The 25120-nt window shown below is 33.1% G+C and overlaps 1 protein-coding gene across 1 annotated transcript in view; it reads left to right on the top strand.

Annotated features, from left to right (window-relative positions):
* Positions 1–25120, top strand: part of LOC111058218 (disco-interacting protein 2) — a 295605-nt gene that overhangs the window by 240069 nt on the left and 30416 nt on the right. Inside the window, exons 4-11 of the mRNA XM_039431325.1 lie at positions 9716–9844; positions 11712–11931; positions 12667–12794; positions 13653–13763; positions 17828–18157; positions 19794–20122; positions 21678–22001; positions 23338–23615. Coding sequence (XP_039287259.1) covers positions 9716–9844; positions 11712–11931; positions 12667–12794; positions 13653–13763; positions 17828–18157; positions 19794–20122; positions 21678–22001; positions 23338–23615 — 1849 coding nt within the window. The remainder of the gene's footprint in view (positions 1–9715; positions 9845–11711; positions 11932–12666; positions 12795–13652; positions 13764–17827; positions 18158–19793; positions 20123–21677; positions 22002–23337; positions 23616–25120) is intronic.

The raw sequence follows: 25120 nt of genomic DNA, 5'->3' as shown, positions 1-25120 counted from the left end.
TGACTGCACTTTAGTTTCTCTACTCCTCCTTTTCACATATTTCTCTGTCCTTTTCTGTTTCACATTTTCTCCTTCTATCATCCTGAGTAACTCAAGTTTTGCTCCAATGCTAATCAACTCATAATTGCAATCAATAATTTATGACAAGCTTACTGACAAGCTTACTTGAATAATATTTGTATTAATTTACATCGTTTAATAACGTGATATGCATTTCTAAACGTTGAACCACTCCTAACAATAGACCAATATGAATTCATAGAGAAATTCTGTAATGAAAAGTTCAATAAAACTTTAGAAGGATAATCTGGAATTCGGTTTTTGTATTAAAGATATTCTATCAGATTAAAAGATGATCAGTAACTTTGGTTTATTGGTTATTGATACTAACTAGTTTTGATTGTTGAGATGAACGTCAAGAGCAAAAAATGATACTGAATTAAATATGGATATAAATATGTGTAACATATTATTTATCATTTTATTATCCATATAACATTTTATTTTTCCAGTATGAATTTAAGAGAGAACAGTGATTGGAACTTTTCTCACAAATCAGTGTATACTAAAAATAATAATGTTTCATCGCACAGGAATAGTACTTTTCCTAGCCTTTCAATTTCTCCATAAAAAATTTCCGGAATTTTCAATGTCCAATTTCGTCTTGTCCAACTGTTTTGACATTCAATTTATCTTTCGTATATTTTATTTAAACTGCGATGATCTATGATCTAATCCACGTGTCTTGGTTAGTACAACTTGTGTAATATCTTAGACGTGTTTCAAAATGTTTCATTTTCTTGCACTAACACGAAATATTTAAATAGAAAATAATATCAGAGATGTATTAGGCATCAGGCCTTGTGATCTGTCAACGATTGGTCAAAGTAAGGCCATAGAATTAATTATTCACTCAGATTTCTTAATTTTCTTTTTTCTACATAATCCATCAACCAATAAAAGACTCCCGCATGATGAATCTGACACAGGGTGTCATCACGTCTCAGAAACAATGCAGTCGCTCAGTGCATGTGATTATTGAGTCGTATCTTCCTATTTGATAATTTGAACTTATAAATCGTTTCCAGAGATTGTTAGTGGGCCTATCTCAGCAGGGAATCGGATTTCGTAATGTTTAAAACCAGATATTTATGATGAGGCTCCCTCAGCGACTCATTTAGGCTCCATTTTCTTTGTGATCTTGTGATATGTGATCGTAAATTATTCCACTGCACAACATAACTCATAATCTTCCACATTTCTCATCTGGACTGCTTTCCATGTAATCATAATGAAACAAGGTCTGGAATGATGCAATCATAAACATGTTTCTAGCCCTGGAGGAATAGGATTGATCGAATTTTGTAGATTTATTTTTAGTTTCCAGAAATGTTGTTCAACTGCTTTTCAAGTAGACGCTTTCATGCAATATTATGTTATAATTTTTTTCCAATTAAAAATGATTTGTGTTGAGAATCTGGGAATGTGTTATGGCCTTATGTTGTGATACCTCTTGATCAACAATATTAAGCCTCTGTATAGTTTTGATTACTTTTATAAGTTTGAATGAAAAAGACTGAGAAATTGTCAAAAAACCACTGATTCATTGATGATTAGAAAGACCGGTTTCGGTTATTACACCAATCAAAAAGACTGAAACAATGGTTTATCAGAGATTGAAAATGGTGTAATAACCGAAACCGGTCTTTCTAATTATCAATAAATCAGTGGTTTTTTGACAATTTCTCAGTCTTTTTCATTCAATATGAATAATTACCACAATATCAACTTCTCAACTACACAAAAAAAACTTTTATAAGAGTCTCGTAGTCGGGCTCCTTAGTATTTTTAGTATCTAGTATTTTGAATCCAGAAATTTAGTATTTTAGTATTTTCAAGTCCCTCATATCAGTAGGCTATCAGTGAACATGTCAGTAACAGTCAGAATATAATTCCCATAGGCTCTAATAGGACTATTCATACATGGCCGGTCTGAGTGGGAATAGTCGTATATGAACTCATGTTAATCATATTTTTACTGCACCGGTCAATAAAATTGACTCTGATACTGTTATGTGGAAATCCGCCTTTATTCTCTTTTTGTCTAGATTTTCACTGATTCATCCAGTCAAAACTAATAAAGTCTTCACCTAATGATGATTATTTGTCTGGAAGATTGACAAGGTATTTTGTATGGAAAATATTCTCGAGATTTATATACTTAATATACTTTAAATATACTTGATATATTGCACAGTGTCAGTTTAAACTGGATCAAATCCATATCAAGTCTCGTTCATCATAATGAGATTCATTTTGAATTTAAGCCACCAGCTGATTAAATTCAGTTTAAGCTTTGACTGTGCAAACGGTCCTTAGTGTTATAGTAAAGAGCCAAATTTAGAAAGATATACGTTTGAATTAAGAGTTTAAGGCTGTGCAAAGGCTAAAAATAAACTTCCTACTGGTGATATTTTTCATAGTTTTTCAATTTGTATATCATCAAGCTATCAAAATGAAAAAAATTCTTAGGAAAACATTTTTTTTCTGATCATTACTTTTTAAGATATGAGCGCCTAACGTTTAAATTTTTGGGACAGAACATTTCAAATTCGGTAAGAGATAAATCCATGAGACTTAGAGGATAGATTCTTCATGTTATTGTTGATCTAGTAAAACAAATATCTTCTGAAAATATCAATTTTTAACTAAAAAATATTAGTCCTAACTCCGCCTAATAAAGAATTTTTTCCCTTTCATTCTTAGAGTTGAATAATTTATAAACTTGATATACTTCAAATATACTTGATATATACTTTGTGTTTTAGTGAAGAGCCAAATTTAGAAAGATATACGTTTGAAGTAAGAGTTGAATAATTCTCCTCACGAAAATGGCAACGATGTAGTACTCTTCGCTCAGAGTAAATTTGTGCTGGAGAAGTTTCTTCAAATCGTGCTAGCGTGGCAGAAAAGAGAGGGAACAGGATGGAGAATTATGAAGACTGTGGAAGGAATAAGGATGAAGAATGGTGAGATGGAGCAGGATGGAGAATGATAAACACTGTGTAAGGAAGAAGGATAAAGAATGGTAAGAGGGAAACCACTGTTGAAGCCGTGATGATGCCATTTCAAAACGAACGCCGACTGAAATGGAGCAACGAGCGTTTCTATTGGTCGGTGTGGTTTGTTCTCGAAAACTCTACCTTGGGTCTTTTTTGTTTGGATTTGGATTTTCGGGCTGAAAAGGGAAGGTGGAGTGGATTACTATTTTCTATTGTGATTGCAAAACGAATCAGTTTGTTGGTTGAAATAGTGATAGTTTATAGGATTTTAAAAAAGCAGTAAGATCCAAATCCAATAGTGTTTGATCCTAATAGTGATAGGATAAATTCTGATTTCTTATCCCTTATTGTCAGTTCATGTTGTTGTTCTATCGTGGCCTATTTGTAGGAATCAATAGTATTATCATGTATTTATCATTATCATAATACCGATATTAGGACATGTTGTTAACTCATTAACAACAGAAAATGAACATTTCCTATAGTTACCTTGAAAAGTGACCATTCCTGCACTGATAACAGAACGCAAAGAATCACTTTTCCGCTCTAGTGCGCAAAGTATTACTTTGCGTACTCTTAATACTTGGCAGCCATTCCAATCAGCTGTTGACATTGTTGGCGTGTATTTTGAATGCGAATTTTTTCTATCTATATTTTTTCTGATTTTCAAATAAATAAAAATGAGAACTCATTAAATTATACATTTTGAATATTATTAATTATTCATTATTTCAGATAATATTTTTTCATTCATAAATTGTCGGTTGAAAAATTATTTAGAAATAACGATTTGCTCAAAATTATTAAAATTTTCAAATTAATTGGATTGATTCAATTTTTAATTTGAATAGATTATCGATTATTAATTTTCAATTGGATTATCAAGTTTCAAATAAATTAAAGTTGCCTTCTTCTTCATGTGCCGTCTCCATGGCGGAGGTTGGCTATCATAATGGCAATTTTCACTCTGCTTACAGCTGACTTGAAAAGTTCATTTGAGGTGCACTTGAACCAATCCCTTAAATTGCGCAACCAAGATATCCTTCTTCGCCCCACTGACCTCCTACCTGTTATTTTGCCTTGCATAATGAGGTGCAATATTCCATACTTGTGACCTCTCATTATGTGACCCAGGTACCTTAATTTGCGCTCCTTGATTTCACCAATGAGTTGCAGTTTCTTACCCATTCTCCTCAGAACCTCTTCATTTGTAACATGATCGGTGTATGAGATTCTCAGCATTCTGCGATAGGTCCACATCTCAAAGGCTTGTATTTTCTTCTCACCCCATCTATTCAATGTCCATGCTTCCACACCATATAATAGTACAGGAAACACGAAACATTTAAGGAGACGCATTCGTAATTCAAGCTTGATGTCTAGCCAAAGTTGCCATTAATAACAAAATTATACAGACAAACATTTGATGGATTTCAGCCATCGTTTTACCCATAATCAACCACTTCTCATATTCAATGGTAACAGTAGGAAAAATTCAATGTGAAATAGGTGCACAAAGTTCCTCTGCTGCACTCAAGAAACCATTCCGCCCTCGCCTACGGCTCGTGCGTAAACGTTTCTTTTGGTGCAGCAAACTGTCACTTTGCGCACTAGTTGCACAAATAACAACTATTCTGTCTGGATAGAAGAGAGGACAGACTAGAAAAGATCTGAAATTTGAAATAGAGTATTACAACCTCCTTGATAAGATAAGTTCCCATCTTGAAAAAAAATTATTAGGTCACTGTAAATGACCAAAATATTTAACTCTGGATAACATGGATTTCTATAGTAGGGTTTCTGATAGTGTGTGATCAATATTCTATTAGTTTCTCTTGATTTTGCTCTTCATTCTTCTTTACAATCATGTTTGATGTGTACATGTTCAAGTTATTTAAAAGGGAAATGGGGTCCGTGTGCCCTCGTATTTAAGAAAAAAATAACATTTTTTTTACAAAAAAAAACATAGATTGGGGGAGAAAAATCAAAGATACCTCTTACTATTTCTCTCCCAGATTTAGGTAACATTAAAAAGTTCGGTAAGTATTTTAATTAATTAAAATTTAAAAATAGTAAATATTGTATCAAAATAATGAATGTGCAAAATTCAGCTCTGACGTTAGGTTTTTTGAATTCATGCTTTGTTAGAAAATTGCACCTAAAATACAAATTCAGCTTTCTCATGAAATGATAAACTTTTATCACCTATATAGTCTACAGCAAAATATATTATAATAAAAATATCTTCATTCCATCCTCCGTTACCTTTTTTCATCTCAGTCATTCAGCAGCTCTAAAAGCCACCCATTCAGCTATCTCTCTCTGGCATATTGTGTCTGACAGCCATAAATCCTGTTGGACAATTTTCAACACAGCTCCAACACAAATTTACACATGACGATAAATTTCACGTAGTTGTGGGGGGGGGGGGGAAGACTTGAGGGTGCTCTTCTTCTTTTTATGCAGCTAGTTTCATTCCAACGTAGCAACGCTGATTCTATTACAGTTAGCGTATTTAGAAGGAAGCTGGAGCGAGAGGAGGTTTATAGGAAGAAAGATAATACAGTACGTTGATAGCATACAAGTGTGGATATATAGGTTAATACATTATACATGTTGATATGAGATACACTTAGGTTTGTGTGTGTATACACTTGACTCTAAAGTGTAGCTGCACTATTAACAACAATGAAAATGTAACCCTATTAACTACTTGAATTATGCGAGGCATCCTTGTCTAAAGAAACAGTACTTGCATACAGTTTGGTACAGGAGGATGATAAGATGGAGTGAGAGGGTGAGTTATGAGAGTGTTTGCAGGGTTAGTCTACAATGAAAAACGTTGTGATACATCGTCAGAAACTGTGACCTTATTCTGTGTGTCACCTATTTCCTATCTCTCACTTTATCTCTCTCACTTCCACCCTCTCTCTCATTTCCTCTCTCTTCATGAAATTAATTGGAAGTTGCATTTGTTCAAATGCTAATTAATGAATAATTATTATTAAACGAAAATCTCAAATTTTTGCAGTGGCAGAAGTCCTCGGGGTGATTTACAGCATTTAATTGGGATTTTCGTTTGATAATAATCAATGAAATCATGTTATGTAACATTTTAAATGATTTGTAAAATTATAAATATAATTGTAACCATGTTAACATAGGCGACAAGCCTAGTAACAATTGAAGAATAAAGTCTTTCTATCCATCTATCTTCTACTCCCTCTCACATCCACTTATCAGGATATTTTAATATCATGCATACAATAATTCAAATTCGAATTCTCTCACTGGTGAAATTTTAAAATAAAGAACTAGTCGTGAATGCCAAGATAACATTTTGATTGTTATGATTTGCAATATCATTATTTGATCTACTTTACGTTTTTACTAAACGGCTTCTTTCAACACATTATTCCTCTCCCAATTTTCTTTCACTCGTTTCTTGTCTTCATGTTCCTATTTTCCTATCCCTTCTCTCTCTTTTCTCATCGTTTTATTATTTTTTTCTTCATATTCGCCGTTTCTTTCTATTTTCTCATCTTATATGTGAGTTTTTACCTGTTTGCCTCCATATATTTTATATCTATGTCTGAAAATTTATCAATTTATCTCCTTTGTCTTCTAGGTTTTCATTTCCCTTGGTTCTTTATTCCTTCTATTTCTACATTTTTCATATTATTCTTCTCTCACTATCTCCTCCTCTAACCTAACCATCTTTTTCTTCTATTTTCATCATTCATATTCGTTTTCTCTCACTATCTCTTCCTCTAACCTAACCATTCTTTTTTCTCTTCTATTTCATCATTCTTCATATTATTCTTCTCTCACTATCTCTTCCTCTCACCTAACCATTCTTTTTTCTCTTCTATTTCATCATTCTTCATATTATTCTTCTCTCACTATCTCTTCCTCTTACCTAACCATTCTTTTTTCTCTTCTATTTCATCATTCTTCATATTTTTCTTCTCTCACTATCTCTTCCTCTAATCTAACCATTCTGTTTTTCTTCTATTTTCATTCTTCATATTCGTTCTCTCTCACTATCTCTAACCATCTAATATATCCTCTCATCTACCACTGTAGTACTTGAAATATGATGGAAAAACGCTGGGTGTTAGCAAGCAATTAAACGTCAGCAGTTAAGTCCTTGTGTAATAGGGTCTGTAAGCACCCATGAAATTCTATATTATATAACATTATATGAAATTGATATATGAAATTAAATTTATTTTCATATTATATAAAATAGGAGTCCGGTCTCACAAGGTGTCAAACTATCAAAAGATAAACCGAAAATGTTATATTATATCCATGTGAGATAGTACTTGAAAACAACTACATACGTTGGAAATGTGTTAACGTGCGTATGTGTACCGGTAGGTGTTCCAAGATACTGGAGAAACTGCAACGAAACAATTTTTGCCAAGCTTCACCGCTTTTTACAGACACTTCCCTGCACTTTGTAGTTGCCATTAGTAAATTGCACGATTTCATTCTAGTCTGGTGACCTTCACCCATATCTCGTATATCTCTCTCTCTCTTCCTTTGCTGTTGATCATTTTCTCACACCTTTCTTCAAATCAGTTCAAGATATTAACTTACTCATATGCAGTTTGAACTTACTGTGTAGACAATTTGAATTATCTCATGATAATTGGTGACTGGTTCAAGTATGAAATTCAATTGTGAAATGCGGTTCGCAGTAATTATAACTCCCAGTTGTTTATATGTTGTTTGTAATTAATTTGAAAAGCTGTTTCAACGTGTAATTTAGGGTTACTCCCAGAAATTAGTATGCAGTTTGAAATTGAATCTAAGTTCGCTTCTGAGATATTCTTGACTCCTTGACAGTTTGAAACTCATGGTTAAATTAAAAATTTCCAATTCTGTCTGGTTTAAATACTGAAATGAATTTTATGAATCATTAGTCTGTAAGGCGTTGTTTATAGTGTGAAAAGTGTGTCGCAAAATCTTTTATCTGCTGTCCGTCATAGTGTTTATGACTTTATGATGAATTGTGACTGATATATTGATTGTTCCTAATATTATTGATGAGTAAACCAAAGTCAAAACTATCCTCGCAATATATTCGTAACCTATTCGTCATAACCGGTGAGTTTCTTTATTTAATAAGCATCCTTTTATGGTCTTGAATTTTTGATTCCATCTTTCAGTTTTTGTTGTATTTTTATTGCTTGCATGCTCATGCTAATAATTTTGTAATGTCTGGAATTCATCATTTGAATTGTCTTGAATATAATTTTGAAACCTTTATGCATGTATCGGTCAATGCTTGCATCAGTTTTGCATTATATATTGTTTCTTGTTGTTACTAATGTGAGTATTTTACGTGAAACTGAATTGTAAAAATATAGCAAGTGTTTAAAGTATTTTTCTCATGAATGTTTCAATTTTCGAAATATTGTTAGTTTTAATTGATATCTGATGTTTGATTATAATTTTTGTACATTTTTTATGTATCATTATTATTATCAATCATTATCTATGACGTTATTGACGTTTGACGATAATTGAAATGGTGATAATTAAGATGTAATCCAACTGGATGCGTTTTCCCAAGTAATTCAGTCGAATGAAAGAATTTACTAGATGAAATAGCAACTGTTCAAAACACTGAACAACATTAAAAAATACAAACCATTCGATATTGATACCATAATATTATTATAATTAAGATAATACTCATTCGAATCTACTGAATCTACTTTTACTTAAAACTACTTTTTACTTCAACTACTACAACTCTATATCAAAGTGCAGCCAATTTCAATAATTTTTTCAGTAATAATTATTTATTCAATTTAGTTTTGTTTATTTAAAACATTCATTTTTCAATAATTGTCTGGCTCTAGTAGGCCTAACATGTTTTGTTTTAATTGTAATTTCAAATGGAGTGACGTAGGACTTGAAATAAGTGAATAAAATACAATTTCTTGTTTTTGATAGTTTCTACTTTGAATAATAAATTTACATACGACAGAAACCACATTATAGGCTACTGTTTACTACCCAGTAGCTTGAAATTATCAATCATTGTATTTCTTGTGTTGACATAAGTTATTGTGAACTGAATTAGTATATTTTGACGTTTCCGTTACATAAAATAAAAAACGTATATGATATATTATATTATAGTCATATACTATATTCAGTCAATTATATTGTATATGTCTGAATAAATAAATAAATAAAATTGTTGTGCCTTGAACATCCTAATTTTTATTACTTAGTTAAACCATAGAGAAACAATAGCGTAAGTATATATCCCATGGTATAGGGAATTTATGTCGCGCCTTTTACTGTTATCTCAAGTCAAGCCGATTACTGTCGATTATTGTCAATTTTTACTGTTTTGTTGGGGTGATAGTGTATGAACGGCACAATTTGAGAGACTACCAGTCACACAGCTGCATAGGAAAGAACTTTGTGAACTATCGGCTTAGGATAACAGTAAAACTTGCGACATAAACGCCCCCTACACCATGGGATATCTATGCTATCGTTTCTCTATGTTTAAACGCATCTAGTGGGAGAACTCCCTTATACTTCATTTGCTATGTGTTTTTCCATTTATTTCATTCATATGCTATGCGTTTTATCTATTTAATTAATTAATTGTATGTTTGCAGAGGTGAGACAGGAGGCCGTTCAACAGGCGCTGGCAGCCATGCAGAATCGCCCGAAGCCCTCCCTGCCAATGCCTTCCAAGCGCACCTCAGTCATGGCTCGCAGTCCTGATCGCGAACGCCACGATTCTGGTATGTCACACCACCAATCAAATATCACTTTATTTCCCTACAAAAATAATATTATAATACTTTAATTCTTTTGGAATCCCTCTTGCTATAAGCTATTGAATGGGACCAAAAACTCTTACCACATTTTGGATTTTGTTCCTCACTGTGACACTTTCAAAATGAATTTTCAATGGTTCCTATAGTGAGGACCACGTTAAAAAGGCAGTGGATGAAGATAGAAGAATAGCGATGCCGATCCTCTGCATTAATATTAATTATATTTCTACACTGTCAAAAACATAATTGGCATCGTTGTGGACCTAGAAAAGGATAGTACCACCGGCTTTGTCGAATGATAAGACAAGGATAGCAAAACCAAAGTTGATCAAATGCTGTCATTATAACGTGGACCTCACTATAATGGATCAAGAAATTCAAGACTGATGGAATCTCTCTTACTAGCTGATTAAATTATCTGATGGATATAGAAAATCAAATTAAAAAGAATAGAATTTATTGTAAACCATGAACAACAGTACAATATTACAAGAAAAACACAACAAAGATATTAAGTTATTAGCCAAATTTATGAAATGCTATGGCTTAAAAATATAGCAATGTAAGAATACAAAGAAATATTTATCATTTACACTGACATCGCCATATGCAATCATAATATAACGAAAAGTCATTAGCCAAATTTTCCAACTACTTATGTTCAAAAAACTAATATTAAAAATTCATATTTCTTTTAAAAAACGAAACAATACATAATACTTCTAAGTTACACAATTATATATTACTACATAATTAGCATACTATACTATATGATACAAGAAACAATAATGTGTGGTACCCCTTTTTTCCTGAAAACTATGTTTCAGTATATATGACACTTACGACTTAAATCTATTTCTTTAAAAATATACACTACATAACATTTTCTGGAATAACTACAGACTATTTGAGGGGTATAAGAATCATACTACATTCTGGTTCACTATGACACTTCCAATTCTATTTCAACTTATTTCAGCTGAAAGAAATAACACATTCAACTCCTGGAGTCCTTCTAGCTATAAACTAATTTACAAGTTCAAAAATTATATTATATAAAATTATCATTTTTATTAATAATTAGTATTAATCTAGTAATTTTTTTATTTTTTTCACATTTTTAGCACTGAATGGGAGAGAAAAACTAAGGACACTCCTTGTACTATTTCACTCCAAAATTTAGATTTAAAAGTCCGAATTGAGGTTATGATTCCACTTCTCTGAAATCCTTTTTTCACTCAAAAACATCAGAAATCAAGACTTTTTAATTTTGACGGTTAAGGAACTGGATAGAAAACAAAAGTATTGCACTCTAATTACTACCAATTAAAATTTTTCACGTAATTTTACAAAATTTGGAACTCATAGAACTTTTAAATTATATTGAAAATTTTCAGATCACTAATATACTAAGATCTAAGATTCAACCCACAGTTGAATCACATTTTCCCTGGTCCGGTTATCTCAGTCTTTAAAAACATGAGTAAGTCGGTTTCAAACACAAAGTATTATTACACACAATGGGCGTTGAAAATGATATCTGAAGTGATCATCTATTCGGGGGTGTCCACAGGGGTGGGCTTAAAATCAAATCCCTAAAAAGGTCAGAATGTTTAGAATTACCAATGTCGACATTTTTTGGGTTTCCAATTCAAGGGGGGGAGCTAAATTTTTTCTATTTCTAATTTCAGGGGGGCACTCCTTATCTAATATTTTCCTTCAACTATGTCGATTTTGTCTGCAGCTTTGTTATCATTTCAAGGTTTAATTTATTCCTTACATTTTTTTCCTTCAAATAATTTAGGTTTACTTTGTTTTATTTACTTTATAGCCTCTAGTTCGGATGACGACAGCATCGGTGGGAGTGGTGGAGGTGGTCAGAGCGGGGGTGGTGGAGGGGGCAACGACCAGCAGAGCAGTACGCCGGAGAGAGAGCGAGTGAGGGAGAGGGTGGCAGCCCCCCTGCCACCCCAGTCGGACACCAGTAGTACGGGGTCGGCCCGAGAAACACCCCCACAAATACACCGACATACCAGATACGATGCGCACAGGTATGACGTCTAATAACCAGTTTCAATCAATAAAAATAATAATTCTAATTTTTGGTGATAAAATAAAAAGAATATAAAATAAATTGTATGAATATTTATAATACCATTACATAAATATAGTACCATTATAGGTTGTGTTATGTGTGATGTTGTACTTTTCCATAATATAAACACAAATTGAAATATTGTCAACCACTTTTTTGTGGTTGTAAAAAAAGTAGTTGACAATTTTAATTTGAGTTTTCATTAAATATAGTACCCGCTTCTATATCATAAAACACCTTTCACCCATTGAAAACAATATAAAAACGTATGCTACATAAAGAGTAATATATTCATTTCATTTATCACTAAAACTATAGGCTACATAAAATCAAGTATCAAAGTATTGATGATGATTGTTTGATCCATTCTCAACTGCGATGTACGAATTTTACATGAAATTGAAAACAATGAATTCATGGAACATGAAAGTGCTCCAGTCTGTGAGAAGACAAAATGCTTCTTACATTTGAATAATAAATTGACTGCATCTCACTATTAACGTGAAAAAGTATAATATTGGTCTAGTATGTTATTTTCCTTGTCTCTTTATTCTCCAGTCTGTGAGAAGAATTTCTTCTTACATTTAAATAGTTGACTGCATTTGAGTATTGAACTGAAAAATTTAATATTGGTGTGGTATGTTATTTTCATTGGAATTTTTTTTCAACTTGATAATTTTTTTGTTTTTAGGGTACCGAACGGTGGTCCCGGTGGTACAGTGTGGGAGGAGAGAGTAAGCGATAATCGGGAAGAGAGAAACAAACGCAACAAACAAGAGATCACAGACTTGGCCGATGTCATGCACAATCTTAGACCATGTAAGACTTAACACATCTATTAAGACTTCATCTGGTCGAGTTTAAATAATAATAACAACTGTGTTATTATATTCATTCTTTTCTTCAACTGAGGTGGATGAATGCAGTTGCTGGAGATGCAAGAGTTGTTGGGGTCAGGAATTGAAGGCGTGCTGCCATAGATAGAGTAGAATGGAGGCAAATGTTAGAGGAGGTCAAGATCCGCTTTGGATTGTCGAGCCAATGACTATGATGATGAATCTAAAAACACTTTTGATGTGGAATAAGCACTTACTTATTCTGAAGTCTGATGATGGCCTACACTAGGTTGAAACGATCGTCACAGCTATAAGTTAGTGCTTATTCAAAAGTGTTTTTAAAATCAACCTAAATAATAATATTTTCTAAACCAGTGGTTCCATTTAAAATATTGTGACAATATAGAATATGAAATAATATGAAGTTAACTATGTCCCAATTGCCAAGTCAATATTAAAATCCAAATCATTGTAAACCAATCTGATCCATTGGTAAATGTTGAAAAACATTTTATGCATGCTAAATAAATGACTATATCTGGCAATGAATTTAAATTGGCATAATGAACATAATGACATGGTGATTGGAGGCAATCTATTCATCTATATTTCCTCATAGAAACTATGTCTCAATTGCCAAGTCAAAAAATGTAAATCATCGTAAATCAACTTGATTCATTGGTAAATGTTGAAAAACATTGCATGCAAAATAAATTACTATTTCTGTAATTTCTGGTAATGAATTCAAATTGAATTAATAAACATTATGACATGATGATTGGAAGTATTCTTTTTTCTCTATTTTCTCATAGAAATTTATGACATTGATTTATGTTGATAGATTCTCAACCCCCTGACGTGACCCACAATACCGCACAGTCAAGAAGAATGACGCCAGCCGACCGAGTCAACCGATACAACCAGAGTCGACAGTCGTCTGAAGATGGCATGGGTAAGAGCCCAAACTATTTACATTTTCGTATTTAACTTGTGAAAAATACTGATGCATTCAAATTTTCTCTGATATTAATACCTGGTTTACCCAAGAATGTGATAGATGCAAGTGTGGGGACAGTCCGACGTTAGCCAATCATCGCCAAGACCCTCTTCCACACACAGGCTTTGCCTTTGTGGAGAGTTTTCATGATGTTTTTTAAAATATAATGTTGTATTTTCTGGAGCTACGATATAATAACAACTAGATTTAGTTATAATGATTAATTTTTTAGTTCAACTGTAAGTTTTATTTATGATTGTTTGGTTGCAGAAGAAGATGTAACGTTGTTGTATAATATGAATATTTGTACCCTGAAATCATGATAATAAAAACCAATTTGATTTGATTTGATTATTTTTCACTAGGCTTCTCACAGAATTCACAATCCACGATGTAGTTACGTCTCGAAGTAGAATTGGTTTATTAAATTTGTGAAGAATATGTTGGCATCCTCAGGGGTTAGTAGCTGGCCTAATCGAGCAGTTTTGAATTTATAAATTTTGATAGAGAGCTGCCAAAAATATATAAAATTGTCCTTACTAAAGGTAAATAAAAAATATATATATATATATATTTTGGCAGCTCTCTATCAAAATTTATAAATTCAAAATTTATAAATTTATATATATTGGAGACACAAGACGGGCTCAGATCAAATGTGCTTATAATGTTATAATGTTATAAGAGAAGTGATGCTTATCCAATTGGACTGGTTTCCTCTTGAGAACGCTACTCTAAATTTAATTTATGAGCTTCAAAAATAATTTACAAGAATAGTTTCTTAGGCTTTTTGGAACAATCCTAAAGATATTAAAGGTTTTCAGCTCTCATCATCACCCTACCGATCCAACAATCAGAATTAGACCTTGTATGGAAATCATCATCAGAGAAAGTAATAATTCATTAAAAAACCATTTTTATTCAACAACTAGTCATTTAACATGATTAGAAGTATATTCATTTATTTATTTATTTGTTGATATAATTACAAATCATATGAATATGATCGGGATAGAACAACAGGCATAGCCCAGAACTATTCTGTTCCTAAATTTTGATAAATAATACCCGAAAAAATAGGTTATGTTCTTACTGAGGAAATTTAAAGTTCAAGAAGTTTATTCTTGTATAGGCCTAATTGTCAAAGAATAAGCCCATAAGTAAGCCTACGTAAGCATCACTTGTTAATCACTTTTATAGTGAGATTGCTGTAAATAATATTAATACCTCTCATTCAACGAATGCTAACAGTGAATTTTAATATACAGTGAGGTTCATGTTATAATGACAGTTTTTGATCAACATGATCCTTGTCTATCATCCGACAAATCAGATAGTGCTATCCCTTTCCAACTCCACAACCATTTTTGGTAGAGAGTTAGTGGGAAGAATATTTCGAATATTCTTTCCGAAGAATGGACATTGATTTGTCCAAAGCTCCACAAATTTATGTAGATGCATAACAATATTATCTATTTTATCTATAGTTATTACAAATTGTTTTTTTTTCATATTATATACAGCTCAATAATTATTTTCTTAATTTATATTTTGTAAATATTATTCATCCATAATTTTTCTGTATTGTATATAAGTGTATAAGCCAGTATATATTGTAATCTACATAAATAGAGTACTCAATCAATGAATCAACATTGCCAGATCGTTTGTAGAAATATAATTAACAAAATATTTAATCATTATACAATCATTGAAAAATATATTTTCTTGACGAATAAAATATGATCGATTATTTTAAACAAGAATGAACAGTTGATAGTGCATCAGATATACTGTTATTGCTATCCTCCATAGAAGTCAGAGCAAGGCATAGAATCGGCAACGCTATTGTCCTATCTTTCTCCACTGTCTTTATAACGTGTACCTCACTGAAGGGAATAACCCAGAAACAAATTTAGAAGTGACCGACTGAACGTCATCATCCGCTGTCAATTGTCTAGAATGACTCACATCCAGCTTTGATTATATCACGCATGACCATCGTTTCTAAATTCCTTGAAATGCATCAATTTCCTTATCGGGAAGGAAGTCAGTGAGCAACTGATAACATGATTATTGACATTATTTATAAGTAAAACTTCTATTTGGCAATTCGTTTATGTTGGTTTAGGATTGACTAGTTTAATTAGTATGTTTGTCCAATTCTATCGAGATAAATATTTTCAACGTGATTGTTGGAAGGTTGTTTTTGTGATGAATGGAACAGCTTATCTGGGTTTATTAATATTATTTCTCAATAGTCGAAAGTCACTGGAGTCTATTTCAATGAAGTGTGCTGTCCTTGTGAGATGCGAGTGTTATTAGTTCCATAGTAGTCTACGTAATTCCATTAGAAAAAGGAAATGGAGGATAAATTCAGTGTCTAGTTTGAGGTTAGGTTCTGTGCGTACGGTTTTTTTCATGACTTTACCTGTGTATTTCTGAGATAGAAACATTTTATAATCAAATTGGTAAGAAATAATAGTTTTATTATCTTTTTACATCATTTTATTCATTATTCTTTGATTGTTGAAACATCTGATGCTGTAATATACGGCTTGTGAAATTGAATTCAGCAAAAATTGTATTTGTTATCAGATTGTGTTTGTTGTCTTTCATAAAATCTACCGTACATAGCCTAGTTCTGATTGTGATAATACAGTATTTAGTTATTATATTCAAGTTGGTATTGTGGACGAATCGTTTTAAAATTTGGACATAACCCAAATATTTGACTTATTTATGAGACAAAATTAATAAATAGAAGTTTTAGGCGAATACCGTACCTGTTAAGTATTTTCTGAATCTTTTATTTGTTTGCTTCATTCCATAAATAAATGAATAATTTTTCTACATTTGAATATTCTAAATTGAAAAAGAAACAAAACAAGATCAACATAGAATTGCACAAAAAGCTCATGTTTCAAAACCCAATCAGAGAAGTTTAGTAGTGGTCAGTTCATTAGTAGTACCGTAATCTGTTCAACTATAAGTTTAGTGTTAGAGGTCTCTAAGAACTACCAGTTAAGGGTCGCTTTCTCCAAAAACGGTGAACTGAAATTCTATGTCATGAAAACTCGAATTCAATTAAACTGGACTTTTAACTTCAAGTTTTCCAAATCGCCCATTTAACTCAAACGTTTAAAAAACTTGAATTCAAGTATGCTTACTTACTTACTTACTTACTTAATCTAACCTAATATAATCCCTTTCCCATTCTTTCCTCCCTTTCAACACATCTTCTCTCATTCTTTCTCTTTGGAGAAGCAACTTACTTACTTACTCACTTACTTACTTAGGCTACTTACTTACTTACTTACTCACTTACTTACTCACTCACTTACTCACTTACTTACTTACTCCCAGGGCCATCTATATCCAATTTGATATTTTGCCGCACCAACAAACTGTCTTCACGTATTTAGCTCCTCAGCATCTTTTTCTGTCGCTCCAAGCGACAAGGGTTGTGTGACAGAGACGACCTAGAGTCCTAATTCCGCCCTAAAGGGGGAATATTCTTCTTCTTCATTATCTTCATTTTTCTTCTTCTTCATTTTATTCTTCTTCTTCATTTTATTCTTCTTCTTCTTCTTCTTCTTCTTCTTCTTCTTCTCTTCATTTACGTCTTCTTCATCTTCTTGTTCTCAAAATAATCAATAAAGCCTCTCAATTTTGGTCTTGACCCAGTTCAAGTAAACTTGACTTTCTAATGTAAATGTTCCACCCTTCTAGTACCTTTATTATATTCTTGCGCTTATATAGACTACCAGATAGCCCTTCTGCTATCTGATACACTATAAGTATTACACTAATATGTATTAGTGCACTATATATATATCTACATATTAGTACACTAATACATCACTAATATCGATTATTTTCAGTTAAAGAAGTGCCAATGTTCTATCTAAAAGCAATAAAAAGTTATATAATGAAACATTCAAAACTTGTAATATTGTTTGCGTTTGTAGACACAGTAACATTCAAAACTTGTAATTTATTGTTGTTTGTGTTTGTAGGCACAGTAAGCGGCACAGGCCGCTGGAAGGTATCGGCCAAGATCCAGCAGCTGCTGAACACGCTGAAGCGCCCGAAGCGCCGGCCGCTGCCCGAGTTCTACGAGGACGACGATATCGAGCTGGAGATCGCCGCCAACCCCAAGGACCCGAACGCCCCCAAGCCCGAGGGCGGCACCATGACGCCGGCCCTCGGCGAGCAGCTGCAGGTGGCCAGTGGCTTGCCGCGCAACTTGGAGGCGGCCATCCACCGCTATGGATCGGCCACCTACAAGGCGCCCGTTGCCACTGTGCTCGACCCTAACGGCAAGCTCAGCATCACGCTCACTTATGGTGTGTACCCGATCATCTACTTTTCAACTTTTCAATTCAATTTATTATTTGTCATAGGCTAAACAATAGTAAGCATTGACAATAGTCTCGTACATTAAAATTTTAACATTCATATACAAAGTTAGACTACATAAATTAAAAAAAAAATGTTTTAACTTCTAAAGATTTATCTCAAAGCTAATTAAAAGTAGTAGGCCTAGTGAGAACTAGCTATCGAACTCATTATTGTAAATTTTAAAGGTAAAATGTAACCCATATCTTTTGAAAGTGTTACTGTGTATAAAATTTGAGAGAAGAGCAGTTTTAGGCTAACCTTGCTATATGATTTGTAATTTGTAGGCTATCGATGAATAAAATAAAATAAATAAATGTTTATTTCCCAAAAAAACTAAAACTACTATCATTTACAGAAAATATTGAATAGTTTGCAATTACATGGAATAGTTAGTTTCAGAAATTTCTTATAATGTGTTTTCTACATATTCAGTTTTTTCTGTGTCGAAATTGACCTACTCCACTATGGCGTAACATGTTCTAGAGTAGGTTTTGTTTGTTTGTTTTTTGTGTACGAATTATAAAACTATCATCTTATAGAAAAAATTGCTCGCTAACTTTTCAAGACTATATTGCAATAATAAGTGAATAATTTCCCCAAGTCCATTCGCATTAATTCACTAGTTTACGATGTATTCATTATACAAAATGTGGTGGAAAGAAAAGTAAAAAATCTTCGGACACTAAACACTTCATAACTGTTATAATGTTATGCTCGCGTTATCATTAACATTTTATTTTTTGTTATTTCTTCAATCTTGTATCTTTTACATTGCATAGAGAAGTATTCTTGGCGTATTCTAAAATGCAGTACGGTATCATGTTTATAAGAAATTCACTCTGACGTCAGAAGCCTCTATGATAAGTGCTGGCTTGGATGAAAGATAGCCCACCTTCATTTTTGAAGCAATTGGCTTGTATTTATTAGTCTCTTAGTAACTTGATAGAATTGTGGACAATATTCTTGATAAAAAGATTCAGTATTCGATCGAGTTTTGCCATAGATAACTATGCAAATGTTATTGGAAACATTTTGAACTGACCTGATCATCTTTAAAAATCATCTTTAAAAACCTGATCATATCATAACGTACAAGTGAACAGAACATCTTCCTGTAATTGCTCCATTATCAAAATATCGAAAGAATTGATTTAATTCTTAACTTTACATATCAAAACCTTACTGTAATCACTTCATCGTAAAATAGCAATAGATTACATAAGCAGGTTAATGCTTGTAGTATTAGATTAAGGAAATGGACACACAACAAATTCAATTATCAATTCACTTGGTTTAGAGCTTATATTACAATTTTGTTATGTAATATGAAGTTTTGAGTTCCACTCGAATGACAGGTAACGTGTCAGTGCTAAATTATTCGTGAACTCAATTATAGCCTACTTCCAAGTGGTTTCCAATGAATAAACACAACTGGTATTGGGTGACATATAGATTTGGTGCAGATTGTAGATGTACACGTTTATGAGGAGCAGTAGCAGTAAGGGTTTTGCCAGAGATGCTCGATGTTTTATAAAAACTGTTGTTTGTTATTTGCTTATTATATTTAATTTTTAATTGCAGGCAAACTGTACAGCCGTTCGCAGAAGATCGCCTACACCCTGCTGAACAAGACGTTCTCGAAGACGGGCGACTCGTGCCTGAAGTCTGGTGACCGCATAGCGCTGGTCTACCCCAACAACGACCCCATCAACTTCCTGTGTGCGTTCTACGGGTGCATGTTGGCCGGCATCGTCCCGGTGCCCATTGAGGTGCCGCTCACGCGTCGCGACGCCGGATCGCAGCAGATCGGATTCCTGTTGGGCAGTTGCGGGGTACAGGTCGCACTCACGTCCGACGCGTGTCTGAAAGGCTTGCCGAAGACGGCTGCCGGCGAGGTCGTTGCTTTCAAGGTGAGATGAGACTCGAGAAATTGATTATCAAGATTATAGAGATGATTGATCAAGGCAAGGTACTGCGAGACCATTGTTTCGTTCAATAGTCAAGAAATAAATTTGAATTCACAAAATAAAATACAACTGCTGTTACAATTAAAATATTGTGGATATTTTCCACACATACACATTCTGGGTGTGGTAATGAGTTTATTTATATAATATTACTGTTGCAATTGAAATATTGTGAATATTTTCCACAGATACACATTCTGGGTGTGGTAATGAGTTTATTTATATAATATTACAGTTGCAATTAAAATATTGTGAATATTTCCCACAGAGACACAGTCTTAGGGTCGTTTGCACAGTTGAAGCTCAAACTGAATTTAATCAGCTGGTGGCTTGAACTCAAAATGAAACAAATTATAACAAAAGAGGCTTGATACTGATTTAATCCAGTTTAAAATGAAATTTAGTTTAAACTTTCACTGTGCAAACGGCCCTTAGTGTGGGAATGAGTTCTGTTAATTTATGTAGATTAAAGAACAAAACAGATTAGCAATGTTCACAGAGGGATATTAATAAGGAAGTTTACAGATACAAAAGATTAGAATACAAAAATATTTAAGAAAAACATGACAAAAATGAGTAAGAAATGAATTTAATAGTACTTAATGCACATTCAAGATTCAAGATTATTTATTGCCAGAACAACTTACACATTGTATAAGCACGTCAAAATAATAAACAATAATATATAACACTTGTGAAAGAAGAGAAATAGATAAGCATATAAAATAAGCATATAATAATAGACATCATTCAATATATGAAAATATTCAAAACATTCTAAACATGCCACTACAATAAACATCTTGTCGTAGTCTTAGAAGACGAGAATAATACTAGATAAATGCCTGGAGAAGCTGATATATCCATAAAAATGAAGCATATTGACCTAATATTAAAAACCCTGCTACTCCAGATGAATATCAAAGACCTGCAAGACTGAGCTCAGTGGTCGTGGGCAGATTGAATTAGCTGTGTCCCTACCAATTTCCATAGACCTACCACCCGAATCATCAGCGTCACTCTTTAGAAGAGAATTAAACATATCATTTTAACATTATTCAACCCCCATGTAACTCCTTCCAAATCAACATTTTTCAAACACACTCTTGTTGAATACATAGCATGCATCAATGACTACTCTTATCAGTCTTAAACGGTTCAAAATACATCAAAACAATGATCTACGTTACTGAAATCAGCCGCCTATCTTTGAGAACAAATGAATCGATTGTTTGTTGTTAAATTCATTAAGTAATAGAATAGAAGTGAACTTTATTTAACAAAACAACTTTCAAATAGTTCTGAATCTAATAAGAATCAAATTGAAAAAATGAAAAGGCAAGAAATTAACAGTTGAGTTATTTTATCAATAATAAGTATTATAAATAAACAGTACCCTATAGTTTTTTTTTATTATTAATAACTATTATGAATGAATGAATGAAATAAGATTATTGCTTTTACGATAACTGAAGATGATATTGTTGTTGTTTTTCAGGGCTGGCCGCGACTGCAGTGGTTCGTGACGGAGCACCTGGGCAAGACGCCGAAAGACTGGTCGCCGACGCCACGGCTCACGGACGACACGCCGGCCTACATCGAGTACACGACCGACCGTGACGGCTCCGTGATGGGCGTGACGGTGACACGCGCCGCCATGTTGTCACACTGTCGCATGCTCACGCAGGCCTGCAACTACACCGAGGGCGAGAACATGGTGTGTGTGCTCGACTTCAAGCGTGAGACGGGTCTCTGGCACAGTGTACTCACGTCGGTACTCAACGGCATGCATGTCGTCTATATACCCTATGCGCTGATGAAGGTGAGACAATCAATTCAATCAATCATAATTATGATAATAATATTAATCATAATCATAATCTTTATCATAATCTCAATCATGATATTAATGAAATAAAAAAAATGAATTATTAACAATCAATAAGGTAATCAATAATTCCATTCTCACACAATTTGACCACTTTTATACCGATTTGCAGTCATCTATATTATAGATGTATTTATTTATTTATTTAATCATTCAGAATTACACAATTTACAGAAAAGTTCCACAGTTTTATCTTACGCCCAAAACGGTTCCAATTCTAATTTTTACAACAGTCCAAATGTAGCTAGGTTATATGTCACTTCAACATTCTTCAATTACACACTCAATCTACAATAATTCAAAACACAAAGATCATTTTTAAATTGAAAATATAATTTTAAATTGAATTTAATCAATTACAATTATTCTTAAAACTCTAAACTTTGAAAAAACTATAAAATTTTGATACCGAAACGACACACACTATTTAGAACTTATCACAGCTGTTCCACTATTATTATTGAACAATAGTTTACTCACAGCATGGTTGCGCTTTCAAGTTTTATTAACTCAGTGTCAACAGTGGTGAATATCGTGAAGTTTGTATCGTCAAAACATAAACATTATCACATTGAATGAAAATAACTGAAACAACTTCACAAGTTGCTGGAAATTATTCTTATTCATTTATTATTTCCACAAGAGAGGGCTGACTGGAAGAGAAAAACTAAAGATTCACTCTATGGCAAGTGAAGTTCTGTTTCTTACTTTATTGTAATATATTATGATTCTCTTCATTTCAATAAATAATATGGTTATCTTCAAATGCGTGTAAGTTCATTTCTGTCTACTTCACTTAACTAAACTACAAAATGCTCTATTATTCCACAATTTTATTGTATACGAGAGCCTCCAAATGAGCCTTACATAAAAAGACTGAAATTTATTCGCTTCCAAATGAAATTTGAAAAATTGTTATGATGTTAACTTTGTTATGTCGGTGTTGCGTCCTATTAAGAAACAGTCGGTAATGACTCAAAAAAATCAAAATCATTTATTTGCCAATTATAAAAATAAAAATAATAAATAAAACAAATACTTCATACTTATATAGAGTAAAAATAAAATTTAAACTTAAATTTTTAATTGGCTTTGCCACGAAAACTCAAGTTTGTGTGCTAGCATTGACTCTTCAATGAATCGAATAATTTAGCTCTTATTTCTGTATTGTTTTGATTTACGTGAAACAATTTGCCTCTGTTTTCCAAACTCAATTCATTCAATACATTTGTCAACATGATTACAAACAAAAGTGTGTGGCTTGTGTTAGGTGAACCCGGCCTCGTGGATGCAGATGATCACGAAGCACCGGGCGAGCGTGGCGGTGGTGAAGTCGCGCGATCTGCACTGGGGCCTGCTGGCCACCAAGGATCACAAGGACATCTCTCTGTCGTCTCTGCGCCTGCTGCTGGTCGGCGACGGCGCCAACCCCTGGTCGCTGTCCAGCTGCGACCAGTTCCTCAGCGTCTTCCAGGCCAAGGGCCTTAGGCCCGACGCCGTCTGTCCCTGCGCTAGCTCCAGCGAGTGTCTCACTGTCTCTGTCAGAAGGTCAGTCACTAACATATTGAATTCAATGGGTTAATTGAATAAAAACTACAATCTAATGACTAGCAACTAGTCATTCGTTCTAGCAAACCATAGAATAGAATAGAATAGAATTCATAGAATTATAGAATTTCATAGAATTACATAAGACTTCTGTAAGACTTTGTTCACCACAAATAAGACTCACTAAAACTATGAGAAGCCATACTTTCCAACAGTGTTTATTGTATAATAAACTGCCTCAAACAACCAGGAATCTGCCTCCAAACAAATTTAAGAAAGTTTTATACAGTTATCTGAAGAATAATGCCTTTTACTCACTTGAGGAATACCTGAATACCTGAATTGAATGTAATATATATGTGCTTTATCAGGTATGATTTTCTGTTCAATTGTGTGTAGCCTACTTTTAAAATGTATATATTATGACTTGCCTAATGCTATAATTGTAGCCTGATGGTTAATAAAACGAATCTTGAATCTAGCTGTACAAATAAGATTATACAACTGAATCGAATCCTAGCATTTGCTTGAAAATTACTTAGAACTAGATATAATTTGCCTTCATTCAATTGACCTAATGACTATCAGCTTCCTTTGTATCTGACCTACTTGACAACATCAATGTCTTTGTTATCATAGAGTTAAGATAGCATAAGAAGATATAGGTATATGGTATAGGTAATGGTATAGGTTGTTCATGTTCCAAATTTCAAGCCGATTTTTTGTTAACTCAAACTGCCTACTGTCAGCTTCTGGTTTGCGCCCAGGCATTTTTTGCCCATGCAGATCATTTTCTAAAGATTCATTTGGCTTACTGTTTTCATAAGGTTGTTTTTATTCTTTGTTGTTGTTTTATATTGAAAATGAGTACATAAGATTATTACTTTGTAAAGTGCATTTAAAAAAAATAAATATATTTTGTCTGTCTGTCTGTCTGTCTGTTTGTCTGTTTGTCTGTTTGTCTATTATTACTGTTTTGGCCGGGTGAGATTGTGAGAACGGCATAGTATGAGAGATTACTAGCCTCACATAAATTCGCGAAAACAAACTGCTATTTCTATCGACTTGAGCTAACAGTGAAATTTGAAACAACGCACTGTTCCATGGGATATCTTTTCTCTATAATGTTATATATTTTGTTGATCAAGGAAACTATTCTATTCTAAACATGATTCTCTTCAAATCATCGTTAGTTCTGTCCTTGTTCAACCTTGTGTTGTAAATGTGCTTTTGTAATTAACACTTTATCCGTTAAAAGTTTACATTTATGAACAAGATAAAAATAAAATACTACATCAATTTGGAACGTTCATCATAAAACTCTAATCATCTAAAACTCTCATCATAACTCTTGTTATCTTTTCATAAACAGATCGTTGCCAAGCCAAAACAGTCACCTTGGCAACCGTGTTCACATGATTAGTATCCATGTAGGGCTAGCCTACATCACTTGATTAATTTTGTTCAACCTCAATTCTGTCCTTGTTAATTTTTTATTCAACCTT

Source organism: Nilaparvata lugens, chromosome 6 (genome assembly GCF_014356525.2).
Source record: "Nilaparvata lugens isolate BPH chromosome 6, ASM1435652v1, whole genome shotgun sequence".
NCBI classification, from domain to species: Eukaryota; Metazoa; Arthropoda; class Insecta; order Hemiptera; family Delphacidae; genus Nilaparvata; species Nilaparvata lugens.
Note: the sequence above shows the minus strand (reverse complement) of the source record. Positions and strands in the feature narration are given on the sequence as shown.